The sequence below is a fragment of the Hypomesus nipponensis genome, chromosome 20 (assembly GCF_054491055.1).
Source record: "Hypomesus nipponensis isolate SF chromosome 20, ASM5449105v1, whole genome shotgun sequence".
NCBI lineage: Eukaryota > Metazoa > Chordata > Actinopteri > Osmeriformes > Osmeridae > Hypomesus > Hypomesus nipponensis.
In genome coordinates, this window is record NC_140380.1 from 9635001 (window position 1) to 9647500 (window position 12500).

The 12500-nt window shown below is 55.0% G+C and overlaps 1 protein-coding gene across 4 annotated transcripts in view; it reads left to right on the top strand.

The window, feature by feature from the left end:
- amot (angiomotin) overlaps positions 1-12500 on the top strand; it is a 27523-nt gene that overhangs the window by 10186 nt on the left and 4837 nt on the right. For 2 of the 4 annotated variants that reach the window (XM_084683764.1, XM_084683766.1), the window contains 11 exons: positions 1759-1941; positions 2738-2796; positions 2987-3047; positions 4205-4764; positions 5056-5462; positions 6497-7076; positions 7278-7422; positions 9008-9100; positions 9577-9722; positions 11638-11787; positions 12263-12462. In XM_084683764.1, coding sequence (XP_084539890.1) covers positions 1759-1941; positions 2738-2796; positions 2987-3047; positions 4205-4764; positions 5056-5462; positions 6497-7076; positions 7278-7422; positions 9008-9100; positions 9577-9722; positions 11638-11787; positions 12263-12462 — 2584 coding nt within the window. The remainder of the gene's footprint in view (positions 1-1758; positions 1942-2737; positions 2797-2986; positions 3048-4204; positions 4765-5055; positions 5463-6496; positions 7077-7277; positions 7423-9007; positions 9101-9576; positions 9723-11637; positions 11788-12262; positions 12463-12500) is intronic. The other 2 variants (XM_084683765.1, XM_084683768.1) reach the window with 1 other exon arrangement.

Here is a 12500-nt window from a genome sequence, read left to right on the forward strand (position 1 = left end):
GAGAGGGGGTAGAGGGAGAGGAGAGGGGGGAAGAGAGGGAAGGAGGGAGAGAGGGAAGGAGGGAGGGGGAGGGAAGGAAAGAGGGGGGAGAGGGAGAGGAGACGGGGAAAGCGAGGGAAGGAGGGGGAGAGAGGGGGGAGAGGGAGAGGAGAGGAGAGGGGGGAAGAGAGAGAAAGAGGGAGGAGAGAAGGAATGTGACAGGAAAGGAGGGAGGTGTGTGTGTGTATAAAGGGGGGGGGGGGGCATCTGGAAGTCATTCTCCAGAAGGGAAGGGTGATTAGAGTTGTTGTGATTCAGATGACTTTACTCATACCAGCATCACATCGTGTGAGATGTGTCATCATGGTGTGTGTGTGTGGACAAGCTGACATAGTGTGTGTGTGTGTGTGTGTATGTGTGTCAAGTCAACATCTGCTCGGTCGCTGCTCTGTGCGGTCTCAGATCTGTGAGATGTTCCTCAGCCCTGAGCGACATCTACCCTGAGGAACACCCACATCTTCTCCTCAGAACGTCTCCCCCAGAACCGTGGGTCTGCTGTTGGAGACCCGTCAGGTTCTGAGGGAAACGGAGATGTTCCCTCTCCTGCTGGTGAAGGACCGGGGAGAAGTAGGGAGTGGTCTTGTTTTGTTACGACCCTCGCTCTGCTGTCATCCCTGGACATCCTGTCATCCTGTTGGACTCCAGCACGAGGCCGACCCTGCTTACACATACACACACACAATCACACCCTCACACTCATCCCACCCAAAAACACACACACACTTACACACACACACCCTTTCCCCGACACGGCCACGCACGGCCCCAGCTGCAGGGGAGAGGGGACAGGGAGGGTCGTGCCCCTGGCCGTGACTGGGGGGTTGAGGAGGAAGAGGAAACGGCTTCACTGAAACGGCCCACTCTCACATTCCCCTGTCCACCCCTCCCTTGCTCTCTACCCTCCATCCTCTCTCCTCCCTCTCCCCTCTCCCCCCTCCCTGTCCCTTCCTCTCCCCTCCCTGTCCCCTCTCCTTCCCTCCTTGTCCCCTCCTCTCCCCTCTCCCCTCTCCTCCTCTCCCCTCCTCTCTCCTCCCCTCCCTTTCCCCTCCTCTCTCCTCTCCACTCCTCTACCCTCCTCTCTCCTCTCCTCTACCCTCCTCTCTCCTCTCCACTCCTCTACCCTCCTCCCCTCCCTGTCCCCTCCTCTCTCCTCTCCTCTCCTCTACCCTCCTCTCTCCTCTCCACTCCTCTACCCTCCTCCCCTCCCTGTCCCCTCCTCTCTCCTCTCCACTCCTCTACCCTCCTCCCCTCCCTGTCCCCTCCTCTCTCCTCTCCACTCCTCTACCCTCCTCCCCTCCCTGTCCCCTCCTCTCTCCTCTCCACTCCTCTACCCTCCTCCCCTCCCTGTCCCCTCCTCTCTCCTCTCCACTCCTCTACCCTCCTCCCCTCCCTGTCCCCTCCTCTCTCCTCTCCACTCCTCTACCCTCCACCCCTCCCTGTCCCCTCCTCTCTCCTCTCCACTCCTCTACCCTCCACCCCTCCCTGTCCCCTCCTCTCTCCTCTCCACTCCTCTACCCTCCTCCCCTCCCTGTCCCCTCCTCTCTCCTCTCCCCCCAGTGCCCATGGTGAATCCCCACCCCTCCATTGTTGGTGTTATCGAAGGGAGCGCTGTGTGTGTGTTGGTGTACGGTGACACATTGCCCAGTTTCTGACCTTGCCTGTGTGTGTATGTGTGTCTGTGTGCCTCTGTGTGTGTGTCTCTGTGTGTGTGTGTTCCAGAGTGGCTGGGTCTGAGGGAGGTGGAGCAGCGTCTGTACGTGTTGGAACGTCTGGAGGAGCTGGTCACCCTACAGGACGAGGCCACGCCCACGCCGCCCGCCCTTCACCCCCCCTCCACGCCCCAGCAGCATGAGCACAGCCCGCTGACCCCACCCTCGGAGCAGGCGGAGAGCACCAACACAGGTAGGTGGCCTGGCGGGGGGGGGGGGGGGGGGGGGGGGTTGGGGCTGGGGCTGGAGGAAGTTGGCACGGCTATAAATGTCCAAGTCATAAAAGAAGAGAATCTGAATGGGAGGTTAATACATGTACAAAATTAGTTTCCCCACACAATTGACAGTTTACTTGCAATTGACAGTTTACTTGCAGTACATTGAATCTGTATATTCAAATATTTTTTATATACAGAATGTAAGTATGTACTTTATACGTATACTTTAAGTGTACATTTTTTTCACTTGGGATATATAGATATGGTTGAGAGGAATAGTGGTTTCAATGTTCCAGTTTTTTTTTTTACAACACTATCAAACCATGATGTCTGTGGTTTTTAATCTCAAAGTGTAGCAAACAAATAGATAGTTGCCCTTTAACCTCATTTTTGTTCCTGAGTAGACAAACAACTCACACACAAACCACTCGCTAAATATAATGTACAAAACACTGTATGAAAGTTGGTGTCTTTTCCTGTGTGAGTTCCCCTGGTCAAGTTTGAGTGTCTGTGTGTGTGTGAATGAGTGAGTGAGTGTGTGAACGAGTGTCTCACACACAAGGTCGTCAGCCAGCAAAAACAAACCACATATCACCACCTCATGTCACCACGCCACAACAGTCCCAAAGTGATCCTTCATTCCTTTCTACATTCACCCAGTCCTCATCCATTCACCCAGCCACGTCATCCATTCATCCTCAGTTTGTGTGTGTGTGTGTTCACCGTGTTTGTTTTGTGTTCCCATCCTTCATTTGTCCGTCGTCACGCCAGCGTTTGTGTCGGCGGAGGGCGAGTCAGAGAGAGAAGAGTTTGTGGAGGAGAAGCAGGAAGTAAGATCTGAAGTGTGTCAGGAGAGTATTCACGCACGCACGCACGCACTCACACCGCTGTGACCCATTTTTTGCCTTTCTTTTAAATTTTTCTTCTCTCTTTTCCTCCTCCCACTGGGAGAGAGAAGGAGGGAGACGTGGGGAGAGAGGACAAGCTCGAAGCTGACTCACATATATTTTTTTACCACAGATGTTTCGGAAAAAAGCTTCGTCCTCGCTGCGAATGAAAAGGATTTCAGACAGCCATAGATGTAATAAAACTTCCCCTTCATTCTCTTTGTAGATGGTGTTAAGCCTGTAGTATCTCTCTCTCTCTGGTCGCGACATTCAAGGTCGTCAGTGGAAACCACCGCACAGAACCGTGTTCAAAACAAAAACATAAAATAAACACGCCCCAAAAATATAAAAAACTTAAGGGGGGAAAAAAATTACCTGCTCATCGACTGAACTCGCTAAGCCGAAGGCTTGCTTGTGGCTCTGTTCCGTTTTACTGAACGGAAACAAGTGTATTTGATTTGGAGGGCGAGCGTTGGCGGAGTTCACTTGCCTGCAAACGTTTCTTGGGTGGTTTCAACTCTCTGACCTTTTTTTTATAACACTAACACACATCAGGACTTACCTGTTTTTCTCTGTAGTACTATGTGTGTGTGTTTGTACAAACGGTGTCAATCACAACGCTTAGCTTGGGGGCAGCATTAGAAAATCCAATCAAAAATGTTTTGCTTTCTACAAATGTGGATGTGTTTATTTTGATAAATGTTTGACTTTAGTTCATGGAACAGATGATTCCGGGTCCAGTGGTTAGTGGAGCAGTGCATGTTGACAGTCAAGCAGATACGTGTTTTGGGGGCTGGGGGGGCACAGGGGGCTGGTGGGTTGTGGTTGGAATCACACAGAATGCTTCCGGAAGGTCCTTAACAGTCTGAACACTGGGGCTCTGGGGGCGTTTCATCGCTTGGTTCGGGTGACTTATCAGTTTGGCCAAAGAGGAAAAACTAAGCTAAAAGAAAAGATGGGAGAAAAAAAAGAATCTTTTTTTCTGCTGACACAGGATCCTCCAGTCACATGACTGGAGGAGAGGGCGGGACCTTAGGAAACAGAGCTGATAGGCCCAGCTGCCTGACTGTTAAAGACTCCGGTCTGATCCTGCCGCTTGATTGGTCGGGTTTTGATGCAAGGCGGGGATTGGTTTTGATGGGTTGACTTCTGCAGGTTGTCCCCCAGCCAGGCCAATCAGAAGAGGGTGGTTCTGTGTGTGATGACGTCACCGTCTCCCCATCTGTGTGTTCCATTGTGTCCACATGGCCTCACTGTGTCCCGTGTCGGACCTCGTATGACATCGCTGGACCGTGCCTCTCCATGTTCTGACCCCTCCACCCCCTCCACCCCTGTCTCTCCCCCCCTCCAGGGAGCATCGACCGTGGACGTAGCTCCTCCTTCCATGAGGTGCGCGCCCAGCAGCAGGGCGGGGCTGACATGAGGGCGGCGGCCGAGGACAGCGCCCCTGGCAGCGGCGGAGGCGGCGGCAACAGCAGCACCGTGCTCCAGCGCCTCCTACAGGAGCAGATGCGCTATGGCGAGGGACGCAACTACCTGGCTCTACAACAACAACAGCAACAACAACAACAACAACAGCAGCAACAACAACAACAGCAAGGGGGGTACGGCGGCCAGGGACCTCCAGACGATCACTCCATGACCCCCCACATCGCCCGGCAGGAACCCCAGGGACAGGAGCTGCAGACGGACAACGGCATGGAGAAGCTGGGCTCTTCTCGTGGGGGTGGAGGGAGTGTCGGGGGGGGCAGCGGGCAGGGGCCCAATCCGGAGGACCTCCCCTCCTACGAGGAAGCCAAGGTCCAGTCTCAGTACTACCGGGGACACCAGCCCCCGCCGCCCCAGCAGCAGCAGCAGCTTCCTGGCTCCGTCGGCGCCGCCTACTACGTTACCGGAGTCACCAACGCCAAGGTGAGTCGCTGTCGTGCTCAGGTAACTGTAGCTAACTGTGTTCACGTGAAGACAGCGTGTTCCTACTTAGATGTCTGGTTGTAGACTGTTGTCATAAACGTATCTTCTCGTGTGAAGGTATCGTCTAATGTCAAATATATCGAATCTTTTCAATTATCGTATCGTCTCAAGTAAAAATATCGTCAGGTGTAAAGTTATCGTATCGTCTCAAGTAAAAATATCGTAAGGTATCATCTAATAAATAAATCATCTAGTAAACTGTAAACAAATGTATCTTCCCCCCCCCCCCAGGTGCGTACAGAGGGCCGGCCCACGGTGCAGCGGGTGAGCGGGCCCGGTAAGGTGCACCAGGACGATGGGCTGAAGGACCTGAAGCAGGGTCACGTCCGCTCCCTCAGTGAGCGCCTCATGCAGCTGTCGCTCGCCACCAGCGGCGTCAAGGCCCACGCCCCCGTCACCTCCGCCCCCCTGTCCCCCCAGCTGCCCCCTCCCGGGCCCCCGGGGGACTATTACAAGCCCCAGGGGCAACACCGCGGACCCCCGCCAGACTACCCCTTCAAGGGCATGGGCTCCTCCCCCAAGCAGGAGCCGGGGCCGGGGCCGGGGGGACACTACTACCAGGAGCAGCGGCCCAGGGAGCACAGCAGGGAGATGCCACACGTGAGGTACCAGCCTCCTCCAGAGTACGGCTCCTTCAGGTGAGTAATACACACACACACACAGACGCACACACTCACCTGGTGACACACTCACTCACCCACACACACACACACTCCTCTGGTGACACACACAAACACAGTAACCTAGTGACACACAGTCCACTGTCTGTGGGAATTGCTGTCTGTCTCTGCTACCCGCAGTCTAAAGATCATAAATAAAGGGCCTTTGTGTGAACGTTCTGGTTTTGTGTCATTTTAAGCAATCAAAGCACCCACAAATCACATATCCAGTACACAACACCGCACGTAGAGACGACGACTCTGAACCACTAGAGGCATGGAGTGTAGTTGTGCATGTTGTTCCCTGGTAGTGGAGGGGTCCAGGCCTGCACACGTTCCTACTTTAGCAGCCCGGAGGTTTCTAAGAGAGTTCTGGTTTAGGTTAGAGACGAGCCGGAAAGGCTGAGTCAGCCGTTTTTCCCCTCTCCGCCTGTTTCCCACACACTCCTTTCACCAGCAGTCGGGAAGAAGGGAAGGACCAGATCCTGTTCAGCCTGTTTCACGCCTTCTTCCCCCCCCACCTTACGTGTAGGAAGACGCCGCCAGCGTCTAGGTCGACGCGGGGAGCGTGTGGCGACACGACCCACATCTTGGATGACGTCCGCGTGAGGCTAGTCAGGAATGCCAGGGCCTTTCTTGAACCCATTTTTATTTATTTATTGTTTTTCTTTCTCCTCCCCAAGTTACCCAATAGGCTGAGTGGTGGCATGCTCTTTTGCAGGTGAATCCATTTCGGTTCTGGGAGGGGGGGGGGCAACGTTCTCGTTGTCACAGTCACCCTGAGAGATGACCGAGAGGGTGTTTCGATAGCTGACAATATATGCGAGACAAACCAAGCGGTCCTGCCCTGTGATTGGTTCAAGGGGTTTGGCTTTAGCTCTGTGGTATATCCTTTGACTACTGATCTAGAGGACCCCCCGTACGTTACGTCACTATCACACAACGTATTCCAATTGCTGCTCGCTTATTCATTGGATGTTGAATCGAATGACTGAGTGATTGATTGTGTGCAGGTCCAATAAGGACGGCTCGGTCCACTCCCAGAGATCCGCCCACCACCATAGCCCCACCTCCTCCGTCGCCTCCGTGGGGTCCCTGTCCCGCGCCCAGTCCTCCACCCTCTCCAGCCTGCTCAGCGCCTCCCACCCGCAGGCAGAGGCCTACCCTCCCATGGGCCCCCGCAACCACCAGGGCCCGGGGCCCCACCAGGGGGACCCCTACGGCCAGGGGCCCACGCACCACCCACCCCAAAGGGGCCACGGCTTCTCCTATGACCCCTACGGATCCACCTCCAGGATGCACCACCAGCACCACCACCAGCAGCAGCAGCAGCAGCAACAACAACAACAACATCATCAACAACAACAACAACATCAATACCAACAGCAGCAACAACAACAGCAGCAGCAGCAGCAGCAGCAGCAGCAGTACCAGGGGCTGCCTCCAGGACACTACCCTCACCCCCACCTGCAGGGGGAGCCCTACGGCATGATGGAGCGCGCTCAGCAGATGGTGGACGGGCTGTCGGAGGAGAACAGGATGCTCAAGCAGGAGATGGAGGTGTGCCGGGACAAGGTGGCCAAGCTGCAGAAGGTAACAGCAGGTTTGGAGAGGTGTGTGTGTGTTGGGAAGTGGAGGGGTTAACAGAGAACGGGAGGGTGTCCCAGAGCACATGAATGTTGGTTGTTGTTGTTGCACGTATCTCGGTTACTAAGTTTAACTTCTCGTCCTCCTCTAACCTCCCATTTCCCCTCCTCCACCTCCCCCCCCCCCTCCCCCCCCCCCTCCCACCAGCTGGAGACTGAGATCCAACTGGTGTCAGAGGCCTATGAGAGCCTGGCCAAGTCCTCGTCTAAGAGGGAGTCTCTGGAGAAGACCATGAGGAACAAGCTGGAGCTGGAGCTGCGACGACTGCATGACTTCAATAGAGACCTGCGAGGTACGACACACACGCACACGCACACGCACGTTCAAAGGTGTGGTTGTGCGCGTCGGAAATTCAGCAGGGTATTGATTTGGAAATGAATTTGAAGTCAGTCGATCAAGTTTGTTGACGTGTCCAATCAAGGTCCTTTCACGCCTGGACCACCATGTCCCGTTCTAGACTGTTCTACGTTATTTCTAGACTGTTCTGCGATGCTCTAGACCGTTCTGCAGCGTTCTAGACTGTTCTCTGTGCGTCTCTGAGCTGTTGTCCTGTGAGGGTGTGGAGTTCCACATCTATCCGTCCAGTCGGGTCTCCTGCTGATGGATGAAAGCCCAAAACTCTGTGGCTCAACGCCCAGAACAGGTCCACTGGGAACTTCTGGGCTTCTACAGAAAATCACACACAACAGCTCTCACACACACACACACACACACACTCACACACACACTCACACACTCACACACACACACACACACACTCACACACTCACACACTCACACACCCACGCACACACGCACACACACACACACTCTGCCGGACGCCTCTCCCTGTGGAGCATCCCCGACGCCTCCCCTCCGCAGCCTCCTCCTCCTGCTCTCCTCAGTTCCCCCCCTCCATCGATACACATGAGAAAACGGATATCTTCCCCCTCCTTCTGGGGTTAGTGGTAAATGTATGACTTGGTCCTCGTAGGGTTTGGAGAAACAGAGCCCGAGGAAGGAGAACGGCAGGGAATCGATCAAACCTTCTGGATGTTTCTCTTTTGAGCCCGCTGGCCTCAAACCGCGCGCAGAAATATTATTCTAACGTTTGGCCCAGAAGCAGCACAGTTCAGTTCTGGTTCCAGTATTTCCAGAGGGTTCTGTCAGAGTTACCGCCGTTACTCTGGAAAACAAGCTCACGCTGAGTTATTGTTTTATTTTTGTTTGCCTTTTTCGCCCCGGCAACCGACGGCCCCTCCGGGCTTTTTAATACGCACGGAACCCTGGGGTTCTCCAGACGGAGAACCCTTCCACCTCAGCCGTGGTCCAGTCAAACGCTCCTCTGGGATCTTCTCTCCATCCCTCCCCTCCTTCATATTCTCTCCATTCCTCCCCTCCTTCATATTCTCTCCTTTCCTCCCCTCCTTCATATTCTCTCCATCCCTCCCCTCCTTCATATTCTCTCCATCCCTCCCCTCCTTCATATTCTCTCCTTTCCTCCCCTCCTTCATATTCTCATATTCTCTCCATTCCTCCCCTCCTTCATATTCTCTTCATATTCTCTCCATTCCTCCCCTCCTTCATATTCTCTCCATCCCCACTCTCCTTTCACAGTCCATGCTTTTTCACAGTCCGTCCATAAATCGTTTAATTGCGCTGAAATCCCTCCGGCGTAAAGCTCCTTCCGCAGAAAAAAAAAACTGTTTAGAAACGTTGTCCCTGTGTTGTTACGACAGGCTCAGATTCATGCATTTGTTTATAGTGTGTTTCTCAGCTCTGTGTAAGATATGTGTGTGTGTCTCCTGTGTGTGTGTGTGTGTGTATGTGTGTGACTGTGTGTGTGTCTCCTGTGTGTGTGTCGTCACCTGATGCCTGGTGTGTGTTCTCTGTGACAGAGCGAATGGAGACAGCCAACAAGCAGCTGGCTGCCAGGGAGTGTGAGGGCTCTGAGGACAACCGCAAGACCATCTCTCAGCTGCTGGTCCAGAGTGAGTAACACACACACACACACACACACATATCGGGCCTTGAACATTCAACAGGCACCCTGAACATACCTCCCCCAGCAGAGAGAACCTTCAGCTTCACTTTGTGCTCGACTGAACGTCATCTGTCGAACACTGGTGCCACATACTGACCCAGCAGGCCCGTACTGCCTCCTTGGAGAAGGTTCCGGGTTTGATTCAGACCAACACACAACAATAATTCTTCTTCTACTAAGCTGCAGTGGACAGTTAGTGGCCACTAGACAAAGTGTAGATCGCCGTGTTGAATGTGTCCGCTTAGTGAGTGGGGCTGAGAAACAGGGCGACTGCAGAGGTCTGTTTTTAATGTTACGTCACAGATACCTTCTTGACAAAGAGAAGTTCGTTTCCAATGTCTTTCTCCGGGTAAAACGTGTTCAGGCTGCTTTGTTCAGGCGTTCATGTAAACTCACCTGAAGCACTGCTTTGATTCCACCCAGACAAGGAGACGGTGCGCGAGAGGGAGAAGCTGGAGATCGAACTGAACGCCCTGCACTCCACAACCGAGGACCAGAGACGACACATCGAGATCCGAGATCAGGCGCTCAACAACGCCCAGGCCAAAGTAGTCAAACTGGAGGAGGAGGTGAGTGACAAAGGGATGTTTTAGGGCATGGTAATACCCAACTGTTGATCTGCAATCGTGTAGCAGGGGTACACGATTTTTAGGGGGTTGATCCTGCATGTGTCCTGATGCCCCCTGGTGGAGGAACTGAGACATCACAGCTGCCTGGCCTTGTAAAACAAAAACTCTTGTACAGAGTTTAGGAACAGGTCAACTGTGTTGTTACTTATTCAACTGAATGACGAGTTGAGTCCATATCAGGATGAAAGCCTAGAACCAGTCTTTCTACCCCTCCATGCATCCTCCACCTCCCCTCCCTTCCTCAAGAGGCCAGTAAGGGGTTCAAGCCTCCCTTTTAGCCCCAAATCCCTGGACTGTCTCTGGGCATGGCCTCCCCAGATCTCCCTTATGGAAACCTGGAGCTTCTCTGAGGTAGTTTAGCCACCCGTGACCTGGCCTGGCCCGGCCCGGCCTGGGGTTCTGAACCAGCCCGGCCCAGGGGGACGAGGGGTAATCGGTGCGGGAGGGTTCTGGAAAGTTCCGGGACGTTCCTCCCCTCCATGCGCCACAAGCGACTTCTTGTTCCTGAACAAAGAGCCTGACTGCAGCCCTCCCTCCGTCATGAAAGAGAGCAAAACAAGGACAGATTCTTGGCCTACTCTCTCATTTGCTCACTCTCTCTCTCATTCCGTCTCTCATTTTCTCTCTCTCTCTCATTCTCTCCCTCTGTCTCACTCTCTCTTTCTCTCTATAACTCCCTTTTTCTTTCTTCCTCTCTAACTCTTTCTCCGATTCTATCTTTGTCTCTTATCTCCCCCCCGCTCTTTCTTCCTCTCTTTTAACTCTCCCTATCTCTCTCTATCTCTCTTTTTTTCCCCTCTGTGACTGGGAACGTTGTTATGTGCCCTTAATTCTCTTTCTTTTGTATTTGTCTTTTCTTCCTGTGTTCTCTGCTGAGATTCCCCCCTGAGCTAAATCACTCCATTCAGTCCAACTCCAGCTGGAGTTCAAAGAGTGAGCAGAGAGACTTGGGAGACTTGGGCTCTGAGGACACAAAGGGTCCTTTATCTGGGCAGGGGGGTCTGGAGGGGCAGGGGGGTCTGGTGGGGCAGGAGGGTCTGGTGGGGCAGGGGGGTCTGGAGGGGCAGGGGGGTCTGGAGGGGCAGGAGGGCTCTGGTGGGGCAGGGGGGCTCTGGAGGGGCAGGGGGGTCTGGTGGGGCAGGGTGGGGGGAATGGGGGTCTGGTGGGGCAGGAGGGCTCTGGAGGGGCAGGAGGGTCTGGTGGGGCAGGAGGGTCTGGTGGGGCAGGAGGGCTCTGGAGGGGCAGGAGGGTCTGGTGGGGCAGGGGGGCTCTGGAGGGGCAGGAGGGTCTGGTGGGGCAGGGGGGCTCTGGAGGGGCAGGAGGGTCTGGTGGGGCAGGGGGGCTCTGGAGGGGCAGGAGGGTCTGGTGGGGCAGGAGGGTCTGGAGGGGCAGGGGGGTCTGGAGGGGCAGGGTGGTCTAGAGGGGCAGGGTGGGGGAATGGGGGTCTGGTGGGGCAGGGGGCTCTGGAGGGGCAGGGGGGTCTGGAGGGGCAGGGTGGTCTAGAGGGGCAGGGTGGGGGAATGGGGGTCTGGTGGGGCAGGGGGCTCTGGAGGGGCAGGGGGGTCTGGAGGGGCAGGGTGGGGGAATGGGGGTCTGGTGGGGCAGGGGGCTCTGGAGGGGCAGGGGGGTCTGGTGGGGCAGGGTGGAGGATTTCTGCTGTGCCCCATGGAGGGGGAGGTTAGGAGGGTCTCACCTGTTTTCTGTTGGCTAAGTTATCGCATAATGTCTGTGTTTGCACGAGCACAAATATTATTCTAATGAATATATCTGACTGTGGTATTCATTCTATTCTGTTGTGTGTGTGTGTGCCTGTGTGTGTTTGTGTGTGTGTGTGTGCCTGTGTGTGTGTGTGCAGCTGAAGAAGAAGCAGGTGTACGTGGAGAAGGTGGAGCGCATGCAGCAGGCTCTGGCTCAGCTGCAGGCTGCGTGTGACAAGAGAGAGCAGCTGGAGCAGAGGCTCCGCACACGCCTGGAGAGAGAGCTGGAGGCCCTGCGCATGCAGCAGGTACACACACACACACACACACACACACACTGACAGTATGTCTTCACTGGTGCTCCTGGGGCAGACACTCCCCAGAGATGTTCTGCTCCAGACATTCCGCCCTGTCTTCCTGTGTGTCCAGCATTCCCACCAGAGCTGAGGAGCGGGGGAATGTTTCTTACATTAGAGCTGAGCTTAGCCAGAGAGACGGTAAACCAACCAATCAGCAACCAGGAGGCGGTCAGCTGACCAGGTTCTGTTAGCAAACTAACCAGCCAGGACATCTGTCAGCCAGCTAGCCAGCCAAATTAATATAGTTAGGTCCCGTCATCCAGCCAGCCAGCTACTCATCCAGCCAGCCAGCTACTCATCCTGCCAGCCAGCCAGTTGTCCTGCCAGCCAGGAGAAGAAGATGGAGGTGAGAGGTTGCAGCTGACAGACTCTGTATATTCACTCCTGGCTCCCCCCCCCCACCCCCTTCTCCTCCTCCCCCCAGCGGCAGGGCGGGGCTCAGAGCGGTGCAGGAGGCGGGGCCTCGGAGTACAACGCCACGGCCCTGATGGAGCACCTGAGGGAGAAGGAGGAGAGGATCCTGGCCCTGGAGGCCGACATGACCAAGTGGGAGCAGAAGTACCTGGAGGAAAGCGTCATGAGGCAGTTTGCCCTGGATGCTGCCGCCTCCGTCGCCACCCAGAGGTAGGGAGGAGGAACTGCAGGCGCGGCTATGGGCACTT